This window comes from Chiloscyllium plagiosum, chromosome 3 (assembly GCF_004010195.1).
Source record: "Chiloscyllium plagiosum isolate BGI_BamShark_2017 chromosome 3, ASM401019v2, whole genome shotgun sequence".
Classification (NCBI taxonomy): domain Eukaryota; kingdom Metazoa; phylum Chordata; class Chondrichthyes; order Orectolobiformes; family Hemiscylliidae; genus Chiloscyllium; species Chiloscyllium plagiosum.
In genome coordinates, this window is record NC_057712.1 from 84044193 (window position 1) to 84070981 (window position 26789).

Here is a 26789-nt window from a genome sequence, read left to right on the forward strand (position 1 = left end):
CGAAGGAATTGGGAATATGGGATGGCGTTTTTACAGGGGGCAGGGTGGGAGGAGGTGTAGTCTAGGTAGCTGTGGGAGTCGGTTGGTTTATAGTAAATGTCAGTGTTGATTCGGTCGCCCGAGATAGAAATGGAAAGGTCTCGGAAGGGGAGGGAGGAGTCTGAGACGGGCCAGGTGAATTTGAGGTCGGGGTGGAAGGTGTTGGTAAAGTGGATGAACTGTTTAACCTCCTCGTGAGAGCACGAGGCAGCGCTCTAGGAAGGGGAGGGAGGAGTCTGAGACTCTAGGAATGGGAGGGAGGAGTCTGACACCCAATCCAAGTGGCCAATCCCAATTCAGCACCAACCCTGAAGTGAACGAGATAGTCAGACAGTCCACTGAAACAAGTGTCCTGCGCAGTGCTGTGGCCCAGTGACAGAGACAGCCCCTTTATGAAGGTAGTCTTTCCAAAGTTCCCACTGATTCATGTTGGAGAAGCAAGTCCCCTGCAGCCTGAGCCCTCCTACCTAGGCAGGGGGCCCGATTCACAGATATATACCCACCATTACACCCCAACCATGATGCATCATTAATCCATCCTGGTCATAGAAGAACATTGCCATAACCTTCTGTGACCACTGTGGCTTGAATCTGCTAGTCCATCCTGGTTGTACAGGGTTACAGCACCATACAGTACAAGAGATAGCATCATTTTTGTCTTCTTCTGCCATCTTCATCCTTTAGCCATTTTCTCATTGTCCAAATTTTACGCACCCGAATCTCTGACAGTGCCACTGCACTGATCTGCTTTGGAACCAGTGTTGAGCCAGAAGTGACACCTGACATGCACCAAATTGACTGACAAAAGTAGAATTGGAAGAATTTGATAAAAGGAACTTATGGAAGGAGCTTGGATGAGTACAGGCCAAGCTCAGAGTAGGAAAAAATATCTCCGCAGGTAGAGAAGAGTGGGGAGGAATCTAAATTTAGTCAGATATTACATGAGGATAATAATAGATGCTACCTTGATGCCTCCCAGTCATTCCTGTCCTTATTCAGGGAGGTCTTAGATAATAACTCGTGGGAGAGGCTGGACCAACCGTTATCTCTGGATGAGCTGACCAAGGCCCTTGAATCCTTAGAAAACAATAAAACTCCTGAAGTGACAGCATACCAGATGAGTTGTATTCAGCTCTGTGGGACCTGATTAGCCAGGACTTGCTGGAGGTGTACGACAGTATGTTTCTGGCAGGTAGCTTGTGTACATCCATAAGGAAAGGTATCATCACCTTCATCTACAAGCAGAAGGGGGAGAGGGAGGAAATTAGAAATTGGTGACTAATTTCACGGTTGAATGCAGGCTACAAAATCCAATCTGAAGTCATTACTAATTGGGTCAGGTATGCCCTGGGACTGGTGATTTATCCTGACCAAACCTGTGGTATACTGGGCAGGATGGTCTCTGAAAGCCTCACGCTTCTCAGGGATACAATCACCTACGTACAGGACAGAGGCATGGAGGGCTGCCTCATCAGCCTGAACCGGGAGAAGGCTTTTGACAGGATTTCACACACCTACATATGGAACATGCTGAGTATTCTATATTAACTTCGTTTGTGCAGTCTCAATCAATGGGTGGGAATCAGAAAGCTTCCTGATCACATCTGGAGTCATGCAGGGCTGCCCACTCTCTCCTGCCCTGTCTGTGTATTGTATGGATCTTTCTGCTGAGTCCATCAGGAAGGATGTGAGCATGGAGGGGTTACTATTCTAGGCAGCAGAGGCCTGCAGATCAAAGTCCCCCTGTATGGATGATGCTTGATCCGCTGATAGTACGCAAATGCATAAGCATCTGTGACCAGTTCAAACTAGCCTTGGGAGCCAAGGTAACTCAAAGCAAGAGTGAGGCCATATTTCTTTGGGAACTTTTATCCCCTTCACTATAAGGTCAGATTACCTAAAGATGTTGGGAATGTGATTTGGAGGGGCCAGGGCGTACACAAAAGTTTGGGAGGAGAGTATCACCAAGGAGAGGCAGAAACTGAGCTTTTGGGAACACCACTCCCTCTTTAGTGCAGGTAAAAACCTGGTCATCAGGTGTGAGGTACTCTCTCTGTTGTTGTATATGGGACAGGTCTGGCCCATTCCCAGAACCTGCACTGTGGCAGTCATTCAAGCCATCTTCTACTTCATCTGGAGGTCTAGGATGGACCATATCCACAAGAACACCATGTACTTCTCTAGATGAGGAGTGGAGAAAAGTACCAAATGCCACCCTTATCCTGATGGCCATCTTTGTGTGCAGCTGCATCAAACTGTGCATAAACTCTCAGTATGCAAACACCAAGTGTCACTATGTACTGAGATTCTTACCTGTCCCCGGTGTTGCGAAGGATGGGACTGGCCTCGTTGCCACAGAATACTCCCAGCAGTTGGACCTATCCATGTCACCTGTCCTTAGTGGAGAAATTTGCAAATAAGAACACCTTTGACCACAAATCTGTCAGAAGGTAGTCAGCAGGTAGCATCCTCAAGACCCTGCAGGAAAAGGAGAGGGTGGATCCTGTTGTGTGGTTCTCTGATCAGACTGTCAGAGTCATTTGGCAGATTACCTCATTGCCAGAACTTTCCAAAAGCAGACAAGCGAGGTCTTGGTGCTTGGCGAGAAGGGCACTACTGTGAAATCCTTCACAGAAATGTACAGCACAGGAATGGTCCCTTCGGCCTACGATGAATGCTCAGAATCTCTGCAACTGCGGGAGATAGAGAATTTCACACATCTCCGGTTGGAATGTGCCTTTGCAAAAGATGTCTGGAGAGGGATACAGTGTTTTTTTATCGAGGTGCATCTTGAGCACCTCCATGATACAGAGCTCTGTGCTCTGATGCCTGGGAAACACACTGAAACAACCATCAACTGCGCCTGCAGGACCATCATCTCAGTGAAAGACACTCTTTGGTCTTCCTGAAACTTGTTGGCCTTTAAGGTCTTTCTGTCGAATTACACTGGAGGTATGTTCAGTTAGTGGATCCTCCCAGTGCCTCAAAAGTCTGTAAATAGAGACTTGTATAAGAAAGAAATGCCTTGGGTTTGTTTGTTCTACATATTTTAAGACTGAATCAAACTGCTCTTGTGATTATGTGTGCATATAAAGAATTTTATGAATAATGTATATTTTTTTCAATTAAAAAAACCAGGACACAACAAAGATCAGAACAGCTTGCTAACAGAGTGTGACAGAAAGAAGCGGACCAAAGAATTTGATGAACCAGTGAAAGTTGAGAGTATCTAGGAAGTATTCAAGTTTCTAAAGCATTGAGTAGTTACAAGTAAAGTTGTTGAAGTTAAAACTGTAAAAGTTTAATTCTTATCTTTGTTACCTTTGAATAAAGTTGCTCCATGGTTCACTGACTGCTGCCTCGAGCTACATACATGCAAAGGTATCTGGGTAAATTAATATCACATTGATTGCTCCGCGAGTCCACAAGGTCCAAGAGACACCCTGTCCTGGACAGCAGTACACATATCCTGGCTCCAGGTGGTTTGCTCCATCAGAGGCAAGTGAATATGGGGATGATGTTTTGCTGGTAATATCCTTTCTTAGAAGGTTAGAGCTGGATAAAGAATAAATATTGTGAGCATGTGGGAAATGCTGACATGGTGTTTTTATTAAGGAATATTTTGTTAATAAAATCAACTTGAATTGTAAACCAAATTCTGTGTCCCTTTTTTCATTTCACTGACAAGAGCACTTGGGTAGAGGAGTTTTTGATATGTAAACTGGTTGAAGTGTCCAAAGCACTGAAAATCTAGTTTAACTTGCATCATGTTTTATTTAAATTTCCACTCTCTCTTTTCTTCCTTCCTTCTTTCTGTCCTGGTATCTCTTGGCCTTCCTTTATTTTTTTCCTGCTCATTGGAGTTTCATTTTTTTTTTAAAATTCTAACTCCCTTTAGAATTCCATCTCTAATTTTCTCATCTCCACTTGTCTGAACTGCAAATCAAGGTTCACTGACGCACCTGATCTGTTCTACCTGGCCTCTCTATTTCCACTAAACTCAACTGTTTCATTATTAAATTGATAATATCTGCCTTGTTATCTTGCTCTGGCAACTATATTCCTAGTTTGTCTTTAGCCATATCCTGCAAATTTGTATCATTTCAAAACCATTTTTAAAAATTCCTGTGCCATCTTATATCGGAATACAAACCTGATTACCACGCTAAGGACCAAAATCCACTGTCAGACCTATGTTGTCTGCGTTTCAAGACCAAAGACAACCTCCCAATTATGTAATAGCACAAAGACCGACAGTCGAACCAAATCAGCCTTTCCACTTCTGTATTCACAACACAGTGAAATTAAAACCATGAAAGACGCTCAAAATCAACCCCAATGGTTCCTCAGTAGACATTTTGAATAATCAAAGACTTTGCAAATAATCAATTCTTGACAACTGTTTGTTCCTTAAACCAAAGACTTAGTAATTCATTAACAATACGATTACTTTGTTTAATTTTGCTCAACTAAAGTTATCTAGTTGGTCTACCCTTTAAACACAAAACACTTCATTTTTAGCCCCTTACACACAATAAATAGACAGACAAACACACTTAAGGGATAAATGAAACAACAAAACTGGCCAGATTATTTAACTGGTTTTTACAATGCATTGTTCCTCAACCATGGATGGTGGTTTCATTGTTGATTTCTGAAGCTGCGGTTGATCAGGGTTAGCTTTTCAGTTCACCCCAATAAAGACAGTAATACGGATAACTTAGGTTGTCGGTTGTCTTGCTGAGCTGGTGGGTTTGTTCTCAGATGTTTTGTCACCATGCTAAGTAACATCATCAGTGAGTCTGTGATTTGGTATTGATGTCCTGTCCCGCTTGCTATTTATGTCTTGGTTTGCTGTGGTGGTGATATCATTCCCGGTTCTGTTTCTGAGAGGTTGGTAAATGGCGTGGAATTGGATGGATGCACTATCCCAGTCGAACTGGTGCCCCTCATCAGGGCAATGCATCTATCCTGGGACAGGTCAAACAAAGACACATGCAGAAATTCCTAGAGGCCTGGCATTCCAAACCAGAACTCCATTAACAAACATATAGATTTGGACCCCTTTACCAACCTCTCAGAAACAGTGCTGGAATTGATATCACCTACCACAATAAACAGAGTTAGATAAATAGCAAGCAGGACAGCACACCAACACTTTATCAGAGGCTCACTGACGAGGTTCCTAGCATGGTGATGAAACCTCTGAGAACTAACCACCAGCTCAGCGAGCTGAGCTACAAATCTTCTCCAAAATCTCGAACTGATAGTTTACCTTTCTATTCTCTGAGCTTCCAGGAGCTGTTCATGGGACAATAGACAGGAAGCTTTCAAATCTTTGTGCTGTAGCAACAATAGTTAGCCTGGGTTTTTTTAAAAATCACTGAAAAAACAGTTCTAAACCCGATCCAAACTCTGACCACTCCCTGAGAATCTCCCCCAGAAAGACCCAGTTACCATTCAACATCTGCCATCTTTTTAAACATAAGATCTTTACCAAGCTTGCTGAAGCCAATTCCCAGGTACTGACCTCTTTAACAGCCAATTTTTCTGTCTGGTTAAACATAATGCTCTTTCCAGTGCTGAAACACCTGCAGAATCTCAGCCAAGTTACAATTAACTCTCAGGCCTGGTGTTAGGAATAAGCAAAAGCTTATTTGGTCTATTTCCTTTTAGTGCAGCTGTTAGCCGTGCTCCAAAAGTCATCTTTAGATCATAGTTTACAGCTCCAAGCCAAAGTTGATAAATGAATTAAGTTCAAAAATAGTGAAGTATCAGCGAGGGTTCTAACAACCATTCAGTTAGATTCAGATCAGGGACCCTATTTTACAGGGAAAATGATCAAGGAAGTTTATAAATGGCTCATTTATAACGCAGACATTCCACATTCCATATCATGCTCCATTTTGACAGCGCGGCGAGGAGAGAAGGTGGAGTGAAGCGAGAGCTGCTGGGTAGGTAAGGGCTTAATTTATATTTGGGCAGTGGTTAAATGTGTAGTACACGTGTAGTATCTCTGACCCGTCCCCCTCCTCTAACCGGAAGAAAAAGACTCAGTAAGGTAAGGCTTTTATTTTTTTCTTTATCTTTCTTTTTCATATATTTAAGTGCATTGTTTGGTTTTAGTTAGTTCATATAAAGCCAAGCTTACAATGGCAGGGGACCTCAGACCCATAGCATGTGCCTCTTGCTTGATGTGGGAGCTTAGGAATGTGTCTGACGTTCCTGACTCTTACACTTGGAAGAAGTGTGTCCAGCTGCAACTCTTGTTTGACCACATGACGGCTCTGGAGCTGCAGATGAACTCACTGTGGAGCATCCGTGATGCTGAGGAGGTCGTGGATAGCGTGTTTAGTGAACTGGTCACACCGCAGATTAGGATTGCTGAGGGAGACAGTGAATGGGTGACCAAAAGGCAGAAAAAAAAAGAGTATGAAGGCAGTGCATGTGTCCCCTGCGGTCATCTCCCTCCAAAACAGGTATACAGTTTTGGATACTGTTGGGAGAGTTGGCTGACCAGGGGAGGGCAGCAGTTGCCAGGATCATGGCACAGTGGCGGACACTGCTGTTCAGAAGAGCGGGAAAAAGACTCATAGGGCCATAGTCATAGGGGATTCTATTGTGAAGGGAGTAGATAGGCTGTTCTGTGGCCAAATACGGGACTGCCAGATGGTATGTTGCCTCCCAGGTGCTCGGGTCAGGGATATCACTGATCGGCTGCAGAGCATTCTAAAAGGGGAGAGTGAACAGCCAGTTGTCTTGGTGCATATAGGCACCAACGATATAAGTAGAAAACGAGATAAGGTCCTGAAAGAAGAATTCAGGAAGCTAGGAGTGAAGTTAAAGAGGAGGACCTTAAAAGGTAGTGATCTCAGGATTACTACCAGTGCCACGTGCTAGCCAGTGTAGAAATGAAAAAAATAAGCAGGATGAACACTTGGCTTGAGGGATGGTGTAGGAGGGAGAGATTCAGATTTGTTGGACATTGGGACTGGTTCTGGGGAAGGTGGGACTATTACAAAATGGACGGTCTATATCTGAACCAGACTGGAACCAATATCCTTGGAGGAGGTTTTACTACTGCTGTTGGGGAGGTTTTAAACTAATGTGGCAGGGGACTGGGAACGAGAAGAGAAAACAAGTAGGCAGCAGGGTGGAGAATGGAGACTGTAAGAATTATGAAGAAAGCATTAATAAAGGGAAGAGTAGGCAGAGAGCAGATGAGCACAAAAAAAACTGGTGGCCTGAAACGCATCTACTTTAATGCAAGGAGTACAGTGTGTAAGGCAGATGAACTTAAGTCTTGGATTAGTGCCTGGGAGTATGACATTATTGCAATCACAGAGACTTGGTTGAAGGAAGGACATGATGATTGGCAACTAAATGTTCCAGGATATAGATGCTTCAGACAGGACAAGGAGGGAATTAAAACCAATATCCTTGGAGGAGTTTTTACTACTGCTGTTGGGGAGGTTTTAAACTAATGTGGCAGGGGACTGGGAACCAGAAGAGAAAACAAGTAGGCAGCAGGGTGGAGAATGGAGACTGTAAGAATTATGAAGAAAGCATTAATAAAGGGAAGAGTAGGCAGAGAGCACATGGGCACAAAAAAAACTGGTGGCCTGAAACGCATCTACTTTAATGCAAGGAGTACAGTGTGTAAGGCAGATGAACTTAAATCTTGGATTAGTGCCTGGGAGTATGACATTATTGCAATCACAGAGATTTGGTTGAAGGAAGGACATGATGATTGGCAACTAAATGTTCCAGGATATAGATGCTTCAGACAGGACAAGGAGGGAATTAAAGGGGAGGTGGAGTTGTATGGCTGGTCAGGGACGATATCACAGCTGTGCTAAAGGAGCACACTAGGGGGATCTTGGGTAGTGAGGCATTATGGGTGGAACTGAGAAATAAGAAGGGTGCAGTTACATTGTTGGGGCTGTATTACAGGCTTCCCAACAGTGAACGTAAGTAGAAGAACAAATAGGTAAACAGATTATGGAAAAATGTAGAGGCAATAGGGTAATGGTGATGGGAGATTTTAATTTTCCCAACATTGACTGGGATACACTTAGTGTCAGAGGTCTGGATGGGGTAGAATTTGTAAGAAGTGTCCAGGAGAGTTTTCTAGAGCAGTATGTCAATAGTCCGATGAGGGAAGGGGCCATATTGGACCTGGCACTGGGGAATGAGCCAGGCCAGGTGATAAGAAGTCGCAGTGGGGGATTTCTTTGGGAACAGTCTCCACAATTCTGTAAGTTTTAGAACACTCGTAGATAAAGAAAAGAGAGTGGCCCTAAGGGAAGAGTACTAAACTGGGCCAAGGACAATTATATCAAAATTAGGTAGGAGCTGGGAAACGTGGATTGGTAAAAAATGTTTGAAGGGAAGCCCACATTTGATATGTGGGAGGCTTTCAAAGATAGTGCAGGATAGGCATGTCCCATTGAAGGCAAAGGATAGGAAGGACAAGATTTGTGAACCGTGGATGACAGGAGAAATTGTACGACTAGCCAAGAGGAAAAGGGAGGCGTACCGAAGTCTAGGCAGCTAAGAACAGAATGGGCCCTAGAGGAATATCGGAAGAGTAGGACAAGTCTTAAGCGAGGATTCAAAGCAAGTGGATAACAAGAGAAAGTATTGGTCCAGTAAAGGATAAACGAAGGAGGGCTGTGTTTCGAACCTGAGCGAATGGGTCAGATTCTGAATGACTACTTTGCATCAGTGTTCACTGAGGAGAGGAACATAATGAATGTTGAGATTAGAGATAGACGTTTGATTAGTCTGGATTAAGTTGACATAAATAGGGAAGATGTGTTGGGTAGGATAGAGGTTAAGGTGGACACATCCCCAGGACCGGATGGGATCTATCCTGGGTTGCTGAGGGAGGCGAGAGAGGAAATAGCTGGGGCCCTGATAGATATCTTTGTGGCATCCTTAAATACAGGTGAGGTGCCGGAGGACTGGAGGATTGCTCATGTTGTCCCCCTGAACAAGAAGGGTAGTAGGGATATTCCGGGTAACTACAGACCAGTGAGCCTGATGTCATTGGTGGGAAAGTTGCTGGAGAAGGTACCAAGGGACAGGATCTATTTATATTTAGAAAAGAATGGGCTTATCAGTGATAGGCAACATGGTTTTGTGCGGGGGAGATCGTGCCTTACCAACTTAATAGAGTGCTTCGAGGAAGTGACCAAGTTGATAGATGAAGGAAGGGATATTCATGTCATATACATGGACTTCAGTAAGGCGTTTGATAAGGTTCCCCATGGTAGACTAATGGAGAAAGTGAAGTCACATGGTGTGCAGGGTGTTCCAGCTAGGAGAGTAAAGAACTGATTGAGCAACAGGAGACAGAGAGTAGTAGTTGAAGGAAGTTTCTCGAAATGAAGAAAGGTGACCAGTGGTGTTCCACAGGGGTCAGTGTTGGGGCCACTGTTGTTTGTAATATAGATAATTGATCTGGAAGAGAGCACTGTTGGTATGATCAGTGACACAAAGATTGGTGGAGTAGCAGAAAGCATAAGGGACTGTCAGAGAATGCAGGAGGATATAGATAGACTGGAGAGTTGGGTGGAAAAGTGGCAGATGGATTTCAATCCAGACAAATGTGAGTTGATGCATTTAGGCAAGTCTAATTCGAGAGCGAATTATACAATGAACGGAAGAGCCTTGGGAAAAGTTGATGGGCAGAGAGATCTGGGAGTGCAGGTCCATTGTACCCTGAAGGTTGCTGCACAGGTGATAGAGTGGTCAAGAAGGCATATAGTATGCTTGCCTTCATTGGATGGCGTATTGAGTATAAGAGCTAGCAAGTCATGTTAAAATTGTACAAGACATTGGTTCGGCCGCATTTAGAATACTGTGTACAGTTCTGGTCGCCACATTACCAAAAGGATGTGAATGCTTTGGAGAGGATGCAGAGAAAGTTTATGAGGATGTTGCCTGGTATGGAAGGTGCTAGCTATGAAGAGAGGTTGAGTAGGTTGGGTTTATTTTCATTAGAAAAAAGGAGATTGAGGGGGGACCTGATTGAGGTTTACAAAATCATGAACAGTATAGACAGGGTGGATTGAGACAAGCTTTTTCCCAGGGTGAAGGATTCAATAATGAAAGGTCACTCTTTCAAGGTAAGAGGTGGAAAGTTTAAGGGGGATACATGCAGTAAGTACTTTACACAGAGAGTGATGGGCATTTGGAACGAGTTGCCAGCAGAGGTGGTAGAGGCAGGCACGGTAGATTCATTTAAGATGCATGTGGACAGATGCATGAGTAGGTGGGGAGCAGAGGGATACAGATGCTTAGGAATTGGGTGACAGGTTTAGACAGTTGACTTGGATCGGCTTAGCTTGGAGGGCCGAAGGGCCTGTTCCTGGGCTGTAAATTGTCTTTGTTCTATCTATAGCATTCAGGAATGTTGAGCTAAATAATCAAACTGCAAAGTCAAAGCTGTTCACGATACCAGAAAAGGATGGGTGGATTTGTTACCTTGTCTTCTGAAGGGACTTAGGGCAATGCCCAGAAGAATGATTCCATATTAGATAATGATTTGAAGGTCTCTGAGCTTACCAGTGAGTGCCCTAACAGGGAATGGGAGATAGAACCACTGAGTGAGTGGAATAGTTTGAGAGATTTGTACAAATTTCTAAACAGTTTAAGACAAGAGGAGGTTCATATGCGACATAGAAAGAATTGCTGTGACCGAACAAGTTAAGGTAGCTGGGACTGGGGAAAAGCTGATGGTTAAAGTAGCACAGACAAGTCTGGATTCCAATCTACATAAGGCCATATGAGATTGTCATGTCTAGTGAAACTAGTGACTGTGTGGACAGGAGAGGTACAGCTGTAGCTCCTATAGCTCCAGAAGATCCTATAGTAACAAAACGAACTAGTGACCGACCAGTGACGTTGGAGGCGGAGGAATTAGGAGAATGAGATGGAGTTTTTGCAGGATACAGGTGAGAGGAGGTGTACTCTGGATAGTTATGGGAATCTATGAGTTTGTAGCAAATGTCCATCTGGAAACTAACCGGAGGTGGAAATGGTAATCGAGAAAGGTGTTGAGAAAGGGGAGTGAGGTGTCCGAGATGGACCAAGTGAATTTGAGGGCAGAGTTGAAGTTGTGGGCGAATTCAATTAACTGCTCCAGTTCAGCCTGGGTGCACCTCCTCCCACCCAGTATCCTGCAAAAACTCCAATTCCTCCACCTCCACATCTGCTCAGACGAGGAGACATTCCACTCGCGAGCATCCCAGATGTCCAACTATTTTGAGCAACGCGCTTTTCCTTCCTCCGTCATCCAGACAGCCCTCCGCTGCACCACATCCATTCCCCATTCCACCGCTCTAAACTCGCCCCCCCTCCCAAATCAATAAGGACAGTCCCCCTTGTCCTCACCTACCATCCCACTGGTCTCTGCTTGCAACACATCATCCCCAAACACTTCCATGAACTCCAAATAGACCCCACCACCAAGAACATCTTCCCCTCCCAACCCCTCGCAGCCTTCTGCAAGGACCATTCCCTTCGACAGTCCTTAGTTCATGCCACCACGTTTCCCCCCGCCACCCCACCAAACACCCAACTACCTTCCCTTGCAACCAGAAAATTTGCAACCAGCCCCCCTCACCATCCAGGGCCCAAACAGCCCTTCTAGGTAAGATAGAGGTTCACCTGCCTCTCTTCCAACGGAGTTTACTGCATCTGGTGCTCCCGCCATGGTCGTCTCTACAATCGGGGAGACCGAACTGAGGGAACGGTTCACCGAGCATCGCGGCCAGGCCCAGAGGGACCGACCGGACCTCCCAATCACCGCCCAATTCAATTCCCCCAACAACTCCCTTTTCAACATGACCATGCTTGGCCTCCTCCATTGCCAAAACAAACCACAGTGCCTACTGGAGGAACAACACCTTATCTTCCACCTGGGAACCCTACAGCCTGGACTCAACACTGAGTTGTCCAATTTCAAATAACCTCCCTTCCCATCCCCTGACTCCCTTTTCAGCCCCTTCCCATCCGCTCCACTGTTCCCTGCCACCAACCAGATCCGTTCCTCCCATTGACCAACCCAGGTTTTCACCTATCCCCATTTCACCACCCTGCCCCCGCCTCCCCCTTTATCTGCAATTCCTCCCACACCCACCCCCAGTCCTGAAGAAGGGTTTTGCCGAAATGCCGAATTCTGCACCTCCTGATGTTGCCTGGCTTGTTGTGTTCTTCCAACCTCCTGCCTGACTGTGTCTGGCAGCATGCTTGTAGTACACATCAGGTATGTAAAAGCCCCACAGCACTCAGAGGAAACAAGCACCACAAAGATTGCTTGCTTTCACTTGTTCTCTCGGAAACCCAGCCTCTGTTTTCAGGATAACTGCAAACAGTTCTAGGAGTATTGATCAAGGCAGTAAAAAGTTATGGCTCCCAAAGGAATTAATGCTATATTCATTCTCTTTGACTTAAATATCCTCAAGATCGTTTAAGAATTATCATTAACTGTGAAAGCAGTTTATTTTTACAATAATGTATTCTAAATGTATTCTAATGTTTCCTATAAATACAAAAATATGATTAGTTTGTAAAAATAAGGATTTGCATTTGCACAGTACTTTTCATCATTGAAGATATTTGGGAAAGATTGATAAAATCTTAAGGCAGGGTAAGCAATAACATTAGAAAGAGGCAGGAAATTTAGTAAGATTAATCTAATTAAGTAAGAATATAATTATGTCATTGACAATTATATGATTCATTTTATTCTTATTCTAAAAGGTGTTGCCATGTTAAAAAGAATTAAAACACGTAAGCAAGCTCAAATTGCTGCGGAAATAGTAAGCTCAAATTGCTGCGGAAATAGTAAGCTGTGAGACACAGTTATAGAGACTTCAAGGCTGAGAGGTCTTACAGAGGACAGAAGATAGGTGTCGTAGATTAAGAGCAGAATCTTTAGGTACACTTGCTATTTATGATACGTAGAAAACAAGTTATTTGTCTGCACCAGACCATTCCAGAATGCAAGTAATGAGACTCACAATGGACAAATATTTGACGTTGCTCTCTGATTGACAGAAGGTTACCCGGGAATCCTCTCTTTCCCAAGATAGGCTCAACAAACAATTGTTAAACCTGTAACACAGACTCATGTGATTATTTTGTAAAATAACCTTCTTCAACAGGCGCTGATGAGTAATATTCAACAAAATTGACATCAGCCAGGACAAAGCAGCCTATATATCAACTTCAGCACTCACTTCTTTCCCCACAATACACTGTGGCAGCAGTGTATCATCTACAAGATGCAGACACTCAAGCATCTTTCTTTGGCAGCACTTTTTAAACCAGTGATGGCCACCACTTTAAAGGATAAGGGCAGCAGATGGATGGGACCACCAGCACCTGCACATTTCCCTCAAAACCACATACCATTCTGACTTGGAACAATATTGCCATTCCTTCACTATCCCTGGGTCAAAATCCTGGAACTCCCTTCAAATAGCACTGTGGTGGTACCAATGCCCAAACGACAGCAATGGATCAAAAAAGCAGCTAACCATCACCTTATCCAGCAAATTTAGGTACAGACCAATCTGCTGTCCCAGCCACTCTTGTACACATCAAATGAAAGAACGTTTTAAAGTATGTTTATGGACTCATTACACACAAGCATGCCTATTTTTCAAAAGACAAAAAGGCAGCTTACCTCCCACACTTCATCTCTCCAAAAGGATTCACATGAAATCCAAAAGAATTGCATTGAGAACAGACCTGGTTGAAACCTGGTTTAATCTCTACAAATCAAATTTCACAAACCATCATACATCACAGCAAACAGCTGGGTAAAAATTTCATATACATAGAGAAGATGAGACAGAATTAATCACTTACAAAAAAAATGGAAGTTGCTGACAAAGCTCATCAGGTTTGGCAGCGTTCATGAAGAGAAATCAGAGATAACAATACGGGTCTGGGGACAAGGTCAGATTGGGATGTCAGGTCAGCATGAACAACTTGGATGAAGTATCTGTTTCCATGAAGTATCACACTTGTAAATTATCGGCAATCACTGCCCCCAGCCAATTACCCCAGTCCCACCAGCCAATTACCCCAGTCCCACCAGCCAATTACCCCAGTCCCCTCTCAAATATCCTCTGTCCCAACTGTCAATTGCTCCCAGTCCTCCTGCCAATTACCTCCAGTGCCATCTACCAATTACCCCTAGTCCTACCTGTCAGTGACTCCTCGTCCCACCAGTCAAATACCCCCAGTCCCACTTCCAGTCCCCCAGTTCCGGCCAATTAACCCCCAATTCCATCTGTCAATTACCCATCCCCATCAGATCCCCGCCCCCCTCCTACCCTCCTACCCTCCTAAATCCCATCTGTCAGTTACCCCCAAACGCTCCGCCTTTGGAATGTGTGGTTGAACCAATCAGGGCCGCGGAAACGCCGTGATGACGTGTCATTGAGGCGGAGGCGCGCTGCCTGGGGCCGAACGTCACAGATCGGGAGCGCGCGGCGGGGGTGACGCGGTTGTTGGGAGCGCGCGGCGGGGGTGACGCGGGTGCCTGGAGCGCGCGGCGGGGGTGACGCGGGTGCCTGGAGCGCGCGGCGTGCTGCTGGCGGCCTGAGCCATGGCTGCGGACTGGGACGAGATCCGGCGGCTGGCAGCTGATTTCCAGAGGGCGCAGTTCGCGAGCACCGTGCAGAGGTACCGCTGTGCCCCAGGCCGCTGCTCCCTTCCAGCGGCACAGGTCCCTCTCTGTCACTGACTCCCCTTCCCCCAGTAACTGCAGGCCCCTGGACACAGCTCCCCTTTACCTGAAGGCCTCTCCCTGTCACCAGTTGGGAGACTGTCTCACTGAACTTTTGTCTGGTTTATTGGTTATAACGCAGGGCCTGAAAGGTATCGCGCTGCTTGTCCCCCTCATCTCCAGTTTGTTTGAGGTTCATTGACCAGTGTGGAAAGTCCAGCACAACCTCAAAGCTCTCAGTGAGCCTGAACTGTCTTAATGGAAGTGACAGCCGTGTCTTAAATTGTAACTGTTGTCTCAAACCCTGTAGAATAAGGCAAAAATGTGAATGTTGGCGCGGCATAAATTAATTTGGAGTTTATGTCGCACCATATGTCAGCTGGGGTAATTCAAATTTCTTGGATACGTAATAGCAATTCGTGTTCATAAAGTCTTTGACATTTTAAAAGACGCCGTGGAATTTCACAAGTATGTTACAGCAGAAAGTATGACACGAAAATGTGAAAACAAAATCTGAACAGGTAACTGGTCAAATAGGTTTTATGCAATGCACGAAAGGAACAGGTGAGGTGCAGATTTTCACCTGTTAGCGTCCCAACAGCTGAAGGTATAAAAATAAAAATCGAGATGTGCATGAGCCATTGGGGCACAGATAGTTTAGTGAATTGTGGAGTTAAAGAAGATTGGAGAGGTAGGAAGCAGTGAAATCATGGAGGGACTTGCAATCAAAATATTGCTGGTCCAGTAACCAGTCTAGGACAGTTAGCACAGAAGTGGCAGATGAATGAAACTTAGTGCGATTAAGGTTATAGGCAACAAAGTTTCAGTTCAAGCTGATGAACGGTAGAAAGTGAGAGATCAGAGCTGAAAATATTTTGCTGGAAAAGCGCAGCAGGTCAGGCAGCATCCAAGGAACAGGAGAATCGACGTTTCGGGCATGAGCCCTTCTTCAGGAAGGGCTTCAGATTCCTGAAGAAGGGCTTATGCCCGAAACGTTGATTCTTCTGTTCCTTGGATGCTGCCTGACCTGCTGCGCTTTTCCAGCAACACATTTTCAGCTCTGATCTCCAGCATCTGCAGTCCTCACTTTCTCCTCAAAGTGAGAGATCAGCCAGGTTTGCATGTGCCTCAGTCACACATGAGGACTGAATGATACGGATGAAAGTTTCTGCACCAGATGAGCAGAGGTAGCGGTGAACCAGAAGGGGGCAAGGAAAGAGATAGCCAGACAGAAATGAAAAAGGCTACTTTGATATAGTGTCATAAAGGTCTACAGCCTTTTCAGAAAAAGAACCTTTAGCCCACCAATTCTGCTTGTCAAAAACAGCCACCTAACTATTTTAATCCCATATGTTTGCGCAAACTAATTTTAACATCAAATTGTGAACAGGTTCACCCTCTGAGAGGAATGATACCAATCATCTGTCAACAGAGCTTGTCACTGATATATGGTATTAATCTTACCAGTATTTAACTGGATGAAGTTTCAACCCATCCAGTACTAATGTTGATCAAGCGATTTAATGACGATGGAGGAGTTAGAAGTGGTGTTGCTGAGATTGAAGTGGGTGCCGTCAGTATAGATGTTGAAATCACCGGACTAATTGGTGTCAACCTCATTAAATTTGCAATTTTTAACCTTTGGGAGCTGGATTATAATTATAAAGGAAATCAAATTCAGTATGTTAGATCTGTGACGTAGAATTTCATCCATAGATGAAATTGAGAAGTCAGATTAAAAAATATTCATGTTGCTGGTACCATTTTTGTAAATATCAAGTTATGCACAAGTCTCTTTCCGATCTCATAGACTCCATCAAAACTTAAAATGAAAGTAAATCAGGTTAAACAAAGGAAAGCAGTAACTCACACCGTACTTTTTAAGTTGTAATAAGTTATGTTTCAACTCCTTTAACCATAATTCATATGCAAGATGAACAAAGACATTCTTTTATCTTTAACGTTTTTTTAATATCATATCATACAATAACTTTAGTTAACAAAAATCTGCTAATTTCAGATATAAAACTTAATAGTTAGCACCACCAGCCATTTACAAAAGAATGCGGAAGTATTCACTAACTGGAATTTTAAAAGGATAGTCTCAAACATTTGCGACTATATTCCTTAATTCTATATATATTACTAGAAATTGTTAATTAAAAACAGTCAGTTCTTTTGAACCCTTAAACTTTGATCAAATCACTCCTTGACCTTCAAATTTCCTGGTATATGTTCCTCGTTTATATAATTTGTCTTCATAAGTTAACCTTTGGAGTCCAGATATCATTCTGGTAAATCGACATTGTAATCCATCCAAAGCCAACGTGTGTCCATCCCAAGATGTGTCGCTTAGGTGTCATCTAACCAGACTTTTGCACAGATAAAATACAGCTTCAACCAGCTTCTATTCTGGTCCCTTTATGTCATGCTATAATTTTATGCTTTGTTTTATACAATTTACAGTCCTGTTTAGCTTTGTGCTATTGGCAAACTTCAATATATAGCTTTATATCTTGTCACCTAAGTAATTAGTATATAATATAGTCAAGGTCCCAACATTTGGGACATCTTTAGACATATCCTGCTAATCTGACCTTCTGCTCATTAACTGTGCTGTCTGTATGTTGCCCCTCAGCCACTTTCAATAAACTGCCTTTAGTTTTTCTCTTCATTTGAGAATGTGGGCTTCGCTGACTGGGCCGGCAATGATTGCCAATCCCCAAGTTCCCTTGAGAAGGTGCTAGTTTGCTGCTTTCTTGAACCTGAACAGGGCATTTATTGTACACTCACCATACGATTAGGGAGCTAGTTTTATGGTATTAATCAAACAACAATGAAATAGTGATATATTTCAAACTCAGGACGGTGAGCAGCTTGGAGGGGCACTTGCAGGTGGTGGCGTTCCCATGCATCTTTTGCCCTGTCTTTCCAGATGGTGGTACTTATGGGTTTGGATAGTGCTGTCGAGGGAGGCTTGAAGAGTTTTTGCACTGCATCTTGTAGTTGATATATACTGATACTACTGAGTATTGATGGTAAAGAGAGCGAATGTTTATGGATGTAGTACTATTTCAAGCAGACTATAAGATGTGAGTTACTAACTGCTGGATTCCTAGCCTCTGACCTGATCTTGTCAGCATAATATTTATATAGCTTGTTCAGTTCGGTTCAGTTCAGTTTCTGGTCCGTGGTAAGCGCAGGATGTTGATAGCTGAGGATTCAGTGATGGTGGTGCCATTGAATGTCAAGGAGAGGTGGTCAGTGCCTTGAACATTTGTGCCACACAGTTAGTTGCCACTTGTTAGCCCAAGACAGGATATTGCCCAGAATCTTACTTCATTTGGTCTGCTGTAGTAGCTGAGTTGTGAATGGTGCTGAGCAACTTAGAATCATAGAGATGTACAACACGGAAACAGACCCTTCAGTCCAACTCATCCATGCTGATCAGATATGCTAAATTAACCTAGTCCCATTTGCACATGGCCTATATCCCTCTAAACCCTTCCTATTAATATACCTATCCAAATACCTTTTAAATGTTATAATTGTACCAACCTTCAGCTTTCACCACTTCCCCGGCAGCTCATTCCATACTCTCACTACCCTCTGTGTGAAAAAGTTGCCCCTTAGGTCCCTTTGAAGTTTTTCCTTCTCACTCTAAACCTATGCCCTCTAGTTCTGGACTCCCCTACCCTAGTGAAATTACCATGTGTATTTACCATATCCATGCCCCTCGTGATTTTATAAACTTCTATAAGTTTCTGATACTCCAAGGAAAACTATCCCAGCCTATTCAGCCTCTCCCTATATCTCAAACCCTCCAGTCCTGGCAACATGCTTGGAAATCTTTTCTGAACCCTTCCAAGTTTCACAATATCCTTCCTTATCAGGAAGATCAGAATTGCACACGATATTCCAAAAGTGGCCTAACCAATATCCTGTACCACTGCAGCATGACCTCCCAACTCTTATACTCTGACCAATGCTGTATCCTTATGATTGAGGAAAGGTCATTGATGAAGCAGTTAAAGGTGGTTGGACATACCAAAGGAAGTCTAGAAGCAGTTGTGGTGCAGTGGTAGTGCCTATACCTCTATGTCAAGGGGCCCATTTTCAAATGTTATAAGAACATATAAGAACTGGGAGCTCCAGGAGTGGACCATTTGGCCCTTCAAGTCTGCTCCGCCATTCAATAAAATCATGGCTGATCTTTTTGTGGACTCACCTCCACTTACCCTCACTTTCACAGTATCCCTTATTTCCTTTATTGTTCAAAAAAAATCTGTCTTAGCTTTAAAAACATTTACTGAAGTAGCGTCAACTACTTCACTGGGCAAGGAATTCCATAGATTTACAACCATCTGGGTAAGAAGTTCCTTCTCAATTCAGCTGCCTGATGAAGGAACAGTGCTCTGAAAGCAAGTGCTTCCAAATAAACCTGTTGGAATATAACCTGATGATGTGTGATTTTTAACTCTCTCTTATAAAGGATTTTATTCAGTGCTTTCTGGAATCTTATGTAAATAACATCCAATGATGTATCCTTCCTCACTACTTCAGCCTTCTCTTCAAAAATTGAATCAGGTTCATCAGGTGTAACCTGCCCTTTATAAATACATGGTGGTGCTTTCTTTATGGCTGAAAGTTTTCATGACGTACAGACACATTATACTGAATCAAAAACTTGAGTAAGTTCATGACAGTGAATGTTCAGCTAACTAACTTATTGTTCTGTGGTTTAATTTATCATTCTTTGAAGTATTAGAGTGCCATGTTCAGTTTCCAATCTGAAGGAATGGGTCTCAAATGGAGTAAATTTTACAAGATTGTAGTTCAGGCATCTGCAGTGTTCTAATCTGCTTACTTTAACACCCTTGGATGAAAATCATCTGCTCTTGAGGATATCTCAACTGTTAACATGTTTCAGGACCTGGAGTTGGGGAAACTGTTCAACATTTAATCATGAGACTTGCACAAAAATCCATTCAAAGGAACAGGGAACAGAGACTGGTCTTGTAATGAATGTTTAAAATTTCAAATGTTCAGTTGAATCATTTGAAGAATTACTTTCTTTAATGTTGCTTCTAAAAGTCTGATCTCCTTTGCCTATGCCTGAAGGGCCACAATTGCAGTATGCTCACATTAGAGAATTGAGGGCATGGCCAGTTTTCTGGGCAGAAATCCATGCAAGTGAAACATTTGGTCAATGGACACAAAAAAATTAGGATAAGTTGTGCAAACTGTTGTTCTGCTGTAGTTAGACTTATCGGCAAAATTCCACAAGCTTCTAAGCCACATAAATAATTTCCATTCACGTTGCACCTCTGTTTGGGTGTGTAGTTGTGGAGGAAAATTCCTACAGTCTTCTGAAATGGTAGCCAAACTTTATTAAGTATCATGCAATTTTATAGGACTGATGTTACTACCGATGCATGTCTTTAAGAATATCTATGCTAAATTATGGAAGTAGTGTGCAATCTTTAATGCTTACTTCAAGGCTTATCAATTTGAACCATAATCCCATATACTTTATTGTGGTATTTGCTGATTTCTATGTTTTATGAACATTTTCTTAGACACTAGAGTACATTGTTTAGTCTCTGAAATACCTGATGAAGGACTTTTGCCCAAAACGTTGGTTTTTCCTACTCCTCTGATACTGCCTGACCTGCTGTGCTTTTCCAGCACCACTCTAATCTTGACTCTAATCTCCAGCATCTGCAGTACCCACTTCCGCCCTCTGAAATACATGGCTTATCCATATTCTTAAACATCAAATTTTATTTAATTTCTGCAGGTTATCTGAACGAAACTGTGTTGAAATTGTTGCAAAGTTGATAGCAGAGAAACAGCTGGATGTGGTACATACATTGGATGGTAAGGAGTATATCACTCCTGCTCAAATTGCCAGAGAGATACGGGATGAGCTTTATGTTAATGGAGGTGAGTTTTTCAAATTGCAGATAAACTGATAAATAAATAATTAGCTGAATCGTAGAGAGCTTATATAAGATCAATATCACGTTAAATGTGAAAACCACTGTTGGGTAGTAGTGGTGGGAATCGGCCAGAAATAAAGTGTGGATAAATGTATTAACTATTTTTACAGTTCTGTTTTGACAATGAATGGTATTTTCAGCCTTAAGCTTGTTGGGCCTCAATACAACAAATCTGAATCTAGGAATCTGAAAGTACATATCTAATTTGCTGACGATTAATGAGTGTATCTATTATTAGACGCATTTCATAGGCTCTGTTCTATTGGAATCACCACAGTCACTCTATTTAAAAGGAATTTTACCTGAAAAAGTCACATTTTTCTCTAGTTGTCTATGTAGGTGGTATTCTGAAAGGAATATTATAAAGTCTGTTCAATGCTAAAAGTGTCCCATCTTACCTTATAGTAATTCACTGTGTCATAACATTTAGAGTAATAAGGAATTTCCAGTATATTGTGCATCTATTTCACAATGTCATTTTTATATATGTAATTATAATTTCTGATTCAAAGTAATAAAATCACATTAACTGTATTAGATATGGTCATTGAACTGTCACTTCCACATAGTAGTGTCTTCAAAAGAAATCTTTCTCAAAGCCTTTGTTCTAGCTTAATACTTTTGTCCAGAGTTCTCAGTTCAATTTAGATTCCACTTGCTCTTGATGCACAACATATTGAATACTCAAGGAGCACCAATACTGTTTGTCCTGTAATTGAACCATTTTCAATGGAGTAGCCTGAGCTAATGTTTATTTTAAATCTGGAATATTATCTGCTGGTTTCTAGCAGTTAATGCTTTATTATCTTTTCTCAAGATTTATGGTAGGATAAAAAGCTATAGGGCAGATTTCAGAAGTTTTATTAGGGTAACATTTTATTTTATGAAACAATGAATCATGGGTAACCTTGTCGTTATTTGTTATCAACAATTATCAACACCCAATATAAGCATTTCCTTTATTTTTCAGGTAGGATAAATATCGTGGATCTGCAGCATGTAAGTACGTTTAATATTAAATTTTAGGTCGACAGAGGAAAAATTGCATATTCCGTATATCAAGATTACAGACACTTGTAAAATATTAAAAATACAATGGTTGCATGTTACCTACAATACTTAGAGAAATACTTTGGATTGTTTGGCTAAAAGTAAACTGAGCTTTCCTGAAGCATAATATGAACATGCAAGCAAAGACTCAGGAGTAGATTGTACATCCCTCAAGCCCGCTTTGCTGTTAAATGAGATCATGGCTGGTCTGATTTCTGACTTAATTCTATGTATCCACCTACCCATGATAACCTTTTACACCCTTGCTCACAAAGACTTTATCCACTTCTGAGTTAACATAACAAGAACCTTTGAATATGTTTATGTCTCATGGTCAGTATATTTTTAAAAGACATCGTCGTGACATAACCACTACGTTTCCTAGTCCACTTTATCCAGGGATTACTTGAAGCTTGACATTGCAGTGGAGGCTTGTCCCTCTGTTTTAAATTAATAGCTTTAATATCAGCCCAGACACTTGTGTGACTGAAGAATTTAACGTCTGCGCAGATTAGTTTGTTGTAAAAGTTTGTTGATTCCTCAATACCAGCCAGTATCTTGGGTTACAGGAGATAACATGATTAGTGCCACATCAGATAAAACACCCTGTTGGAGGTAACTGTTGTTGTTATAACTGCCTTTTCAGGAAGAGAGTTTGAAAAACCCTCTTATGAGTAAACATTTCTTCTCATTTTCATTTTAAATAGGCAACCACTGATTTTTTTTTTTAAACCAGTGACGCTGAATCTAGATTCTCCCACTATAAGAAACACCCTCTCCCGGCCAGGACCCTCAGAATCCTGTATGTTTCAATTAAGTCACATCTTACTGTTCTTAACTTCAGTGCATACAAGTCTAACCTAAACTACAATTCCTTATAAGACAACCCATCCATTCCAGGTATTTAGTCAAGTTAACCTTCTCTGAATTGCTTTCAATGCATGTACATCCTTTTTTCAGTAAGGTGACCAATACTGAACACAGTATTCCAGATATGATCATACTAAAGTCCTGTATAACTGAAGTATAATCTCCTACTGTATTGAATTCCCCTCACAAATTATAGCATTCTGTTGACTTTATAATTAATTTTTGTGGTTCATGCACCAGACCACCCACATTGTTCTGCAATCTGTCACCATTTGGATTGTGTTGTTTTTATTAGATTAGATTTCCTACAGTATGGAAACAGGCCTTCAGCCCAACAAGTCCACACCGATCCTTCGAAGAGTAACCCACACAGATCTATTCCCCTACCCTACATTTACTCCTGACTAATGCACCTAACACTATGGGCAATTTAGCATGGCCAATTCACCTAACCTGCACATCTTTGGATTGTGGGAGGAAACAGGGCACCCGCAGGAAACCCACACAGATACGTTATAATGTAACATGTGCAAATAGATATATACATCTTTTACATTCAAAAGGTGTATTTATCCCCAAGTATTTGTTGTCCTTCACTAATTTGTACAATCTAAATCTATTACATTTTTTAGATTCTTAATGTGGATCTAACTCACATTGAAAGCAAAGCAAGTGACATTGCGAAATCAGACAGCAACATCCAATTTGTCTTGGGCCAGCTGATTGATGAGTAAGTATTGATAATCTCTGGTAAACTATTTTTAACCATCTTTTTTTCTGAAACAACCAAAGAATGTTTGTGAAGTAGCAATAATGAAAGTGAAGAATCATGGTAAGTTATGCTTATTTCATCTGTAAGTTAGACTTTCAATTGTTAATCTTTATGTACCCATATCCTAGTCACACATCTCCATATTGCACATTATCTCCTTTATGTTCCCTTCCAATTCATCTTTAAATTAGTTTGTCACCAAACCCATCATCCTTATCCTCTCAATGTCATTCTTTTTCAAGCTTCTGAATTGCCTCTCTTATTCCATTGCCAACTTTCTCTTCTGAAGCCTTGCAATACATCTGATCCCACTGTATACTTCTCTATCCTAAGGTCTATACATTGGATTCTGACATGTTCAACATGCTGAACATACATGATTCACATTCCGTCTACCTGCAATCATGTTGTTATGCCTTCTTACATTCACTATCGCTTTCATTACTGTTTAACACTTCATTTTCTATCAATGTCTGTCCTCCACAATGAGCAAGTGCGTGAGCAAGTGCGAGGTCTTGCACTTTGGCAAAAAGAATAAAAGCATAGACTACTTTCTAAATGGTGAGAAAATTAATAAAGCCAAAGCACAAAGGGATCTGGGAGTGCTAGTCGAGGATTCTCGAAAGGTAAACATGCAGGTTGAGTCCGTGATTAAGAAAGCGAATGCAATGTTGTCTCTTATCTCAAGAGGGTTGGAATATAAAAGCAGAGATGTACAACTAAGACTTTATAAAGCTCTGGTTAGGCCCCATTTGGAGTACTGTGTCCAGTTTTGGTCCCCACACCTCAGGAAGGACATACTGGCACTGAGGGGCTCATTTCAGAACAGAAATGCGGAGACATTTCTTCAGCCAGAGAGTGGTGGGCCTGTGGAATTCATTGCCACGGAGTGCAGTGGAAGCCGGGGCGCTAAATGTCTTCAAGGCCGAGATTGATAGATTCTTGTTGTCTAGAGGAATTAAGGGCTACGGGGAGAACGCTGGTAAGTGGAGCTGAAATGCGCATCAGCCATGATTGAATGGCGGAGTGGACTCGATGGGCCGAATGGCCTTACTTCCACTCCTATCTCTTATGGTCTTATCTTAATGAAACTATTCTCATAGTTTCATTTTTTTCAACAGAGATAGCTCATCTCTCCCAATGTTAATCCCTCTCACATGATCAAACTCAATTACTGTGAACAATGCACATTTACAACATGCACTTTGTTTTAACCGGCACCTAATAAACCGACACTCTTGATAAACCAGCAAAAATTATATACCTGAATACCGGACATTTGCTGTATTATCTCAAACACCACAATTTCATAGTAGTCAGTTGAAAGTGTAAGTGACAAGGCTATCTGTTGGTAAGTTTTGATAAAGTTATTATTTTAATGATTTATGATTAAATAAACTATAACATTGATGTATATAACCCAGTGTTATGTTTCTATTACTTGATTTGTGTTTTGACATTGATAATGTGCAACAGAAGTACTTAATCATCCAGAACACACTTGGTCCCATAGGTGACAACTAAGGAAAGGTTTGCTGTAATAACATGAGAATGACATGTCTAAAGACTCAAGCAGTGAAACAAAAAAAATGCATGTATGCTGGGCCAATAATGGAGAAAGTGTTGATGAAATGTTTTGTCACCCCTGCTCATGTAGGTATTGAATATCCATAAGAATACGAAGTGGCATGAGAGACTCGGAGAGGTAATTTCAGTAGGTGGGCTCCAGGACACTGAAACCACAAGAAAGGGCAAATAGAGGATGAGGCATAAAGAGCCAGAGATAGAATGCAAAGTTTGGGGGTGCATGGTATTTGACATGTTAAGAGAGATTGCAGAGGTGTCAAGGCCATCAGGGGTTTTAAATGGAAGGATTCAAATTTTAAATTTGTGCAGTTGGGCAATGGAAACCATATTTTTCAGTAAACATCGTGATGAGCAATTTGGACTTATAATGCAAATAGACAAGAACTGTGCAATTTTGGATCAGTTAAAGTTTTACAGGAGGTGGCAGTTGGGATGCTGAGCCAGGAAACATTGGAGTAGTTGACTGGAGCTGACAGTAGCATAAGTATGTAAGGTTTATTTTCAGTGGTACAAGAAGGACGGATTGCACCTAAATTAAGGGGACTAATACACTGGCAGAGAAATTTGCTAGAACTGCTCTGGAGGATTTAAACAAGTAAGGTGGGGGTGGGACCCAGGGAGATAGTGAGGAAAGAGATCAATCTGAGACTGGTACAGTTGAGAACAGAAGTGAGTCAAACAGTCAGGGCAGGCAGGGACAAGGTAGGACTACTCAATTAAACTGCATTTATTTCAATGCAAGGGGCCTAACGGGGAAGGCCGATGAACTCAGGGCATGGTTAGGAACATGGGACTGGGATATCATAGCAATTACAGAAACATGGTTCAGGGATGGGCAGGACTCGCAGCTTAATGTTCCATGATAGAAAGGGAGGCAAGAGAGGAGGGGGAGTGGCATTTTTGATAAGGGATAACATTACGGCTGTGTTGAGGGAGGATTTTCCCAGAAATACATCCAGGGAAGTTATTTGGGTGGAACTGAGAAATAAGAAAGGGATAATCACCTTATTTGGATTGTACTATAAACCCCCTAATAGTCAGAGGGAAATTGAGAAACAAACTTGTAAGGAGATCTCAGCTATCTGTAAGAATAATAGGGTAGTTATGGTAAGGATTTTAACTTTCCAAACATCGACTGGGTCTGTCATAGTGTTAAAGTGCGTACAAGACAATTTTCTGATTCAGTATGTGGATGTACCTACTAGAGAAGGTGTAAAACTTGACCTACTCTTGGGAAATAAGGCAGGGCACGTGATTGGAGGCAGATGTTCGCAGGTAAAGGGATGCCTGGAAAATGGGAAGCCTTCAAAAATGAGATAACAAGAATCCAGAGAAAGTATATTCCTGTCAGGGTGAAAGGGAAGGCTGGTAGGTATAGGGAATGCTGGATGACATAAGAAATTGAGAATTTGGTTAAGAAAAAGAAGGAAGCATATGTCCGGTATAGACAGGATAGAGCGAGTGAATCCTTAGAGTATAAAGAAAGTAGGAGAAGACTTAAGAGGGAAATCAGTAGGGCAAAATGGGGACATAAGATAGCTTTGGCAAATAGAATTAAGGAGAATCCAAAGGGTTTTTACAAATATATTAAGGACAAAAGGGCAACTAGGGAGAGAATAGGGCCCCTCAAAGATCAGCAAGACGGCCTTTGTGTGGAGCTGCAGAAAATGGGGGAGATACTAAATGAATATTTTGCATCAGTATTTACTGTGGAAAAGGA

General features: G+C 42.1%; 1 protein-coding gene and 1 long non-coding RNA gene across 4 annotated transcripts in view; one reads left to right on the forward strand and one right to left on the reverse strand.

The window, feature by feature from the left end:
• Positions 1-235: 235 nt before the first annotated feature.
• Positions 236-14107, reverse strand: LOC122546663. Of its 2 annotated transcripts, XR_006310786.1 has the most exons (5): positions 13924-14107; positions 13739-13826; positions 3361-3594; positions 2353-2435; positions 236-1274 (listed from the first exon to the last, which is right to left on the reverse strand). It is a non-coding gene; the product is annotated as an uncharacterized LOC122546663 (long non-coding RNA). The 2 variants fall into 2 exon arrangements; XR_006310784.1 differs by lacking the exon at positions 13739-13826.
• Positions 14108-14612: 505 nt separating this feature from the next.
• Positions 14613-26789, forward strand: part of ufl1 (UFM1-specific ligase 1) — a 61043-nt gene continuing 48866 nt past the window's right edge. The window contains exons 1-4 of one of the 2 annotated variants that reach the window (XM_043685309.1): positions 14613-14745; positions 20589-20734; positions 21761-21789; positions 23343-23440. In XM_043685309.1, coding sequence (XP_043541244.1) covers positions 14669-14745; positions 20589-20734; positions 21761-21789; positions 23343-23440 — 350 coding nt within the window. In that variant the 5' untranslated portion in view covers positions 14613-14668. The remainder of the gene's footprint in view (positions 14746-20588; positions 20735-21760; positions 21790-23342; positions 23441-26789) is intronic. The other variant, XM_043685304.1, reaches the window with a different exon arrangement.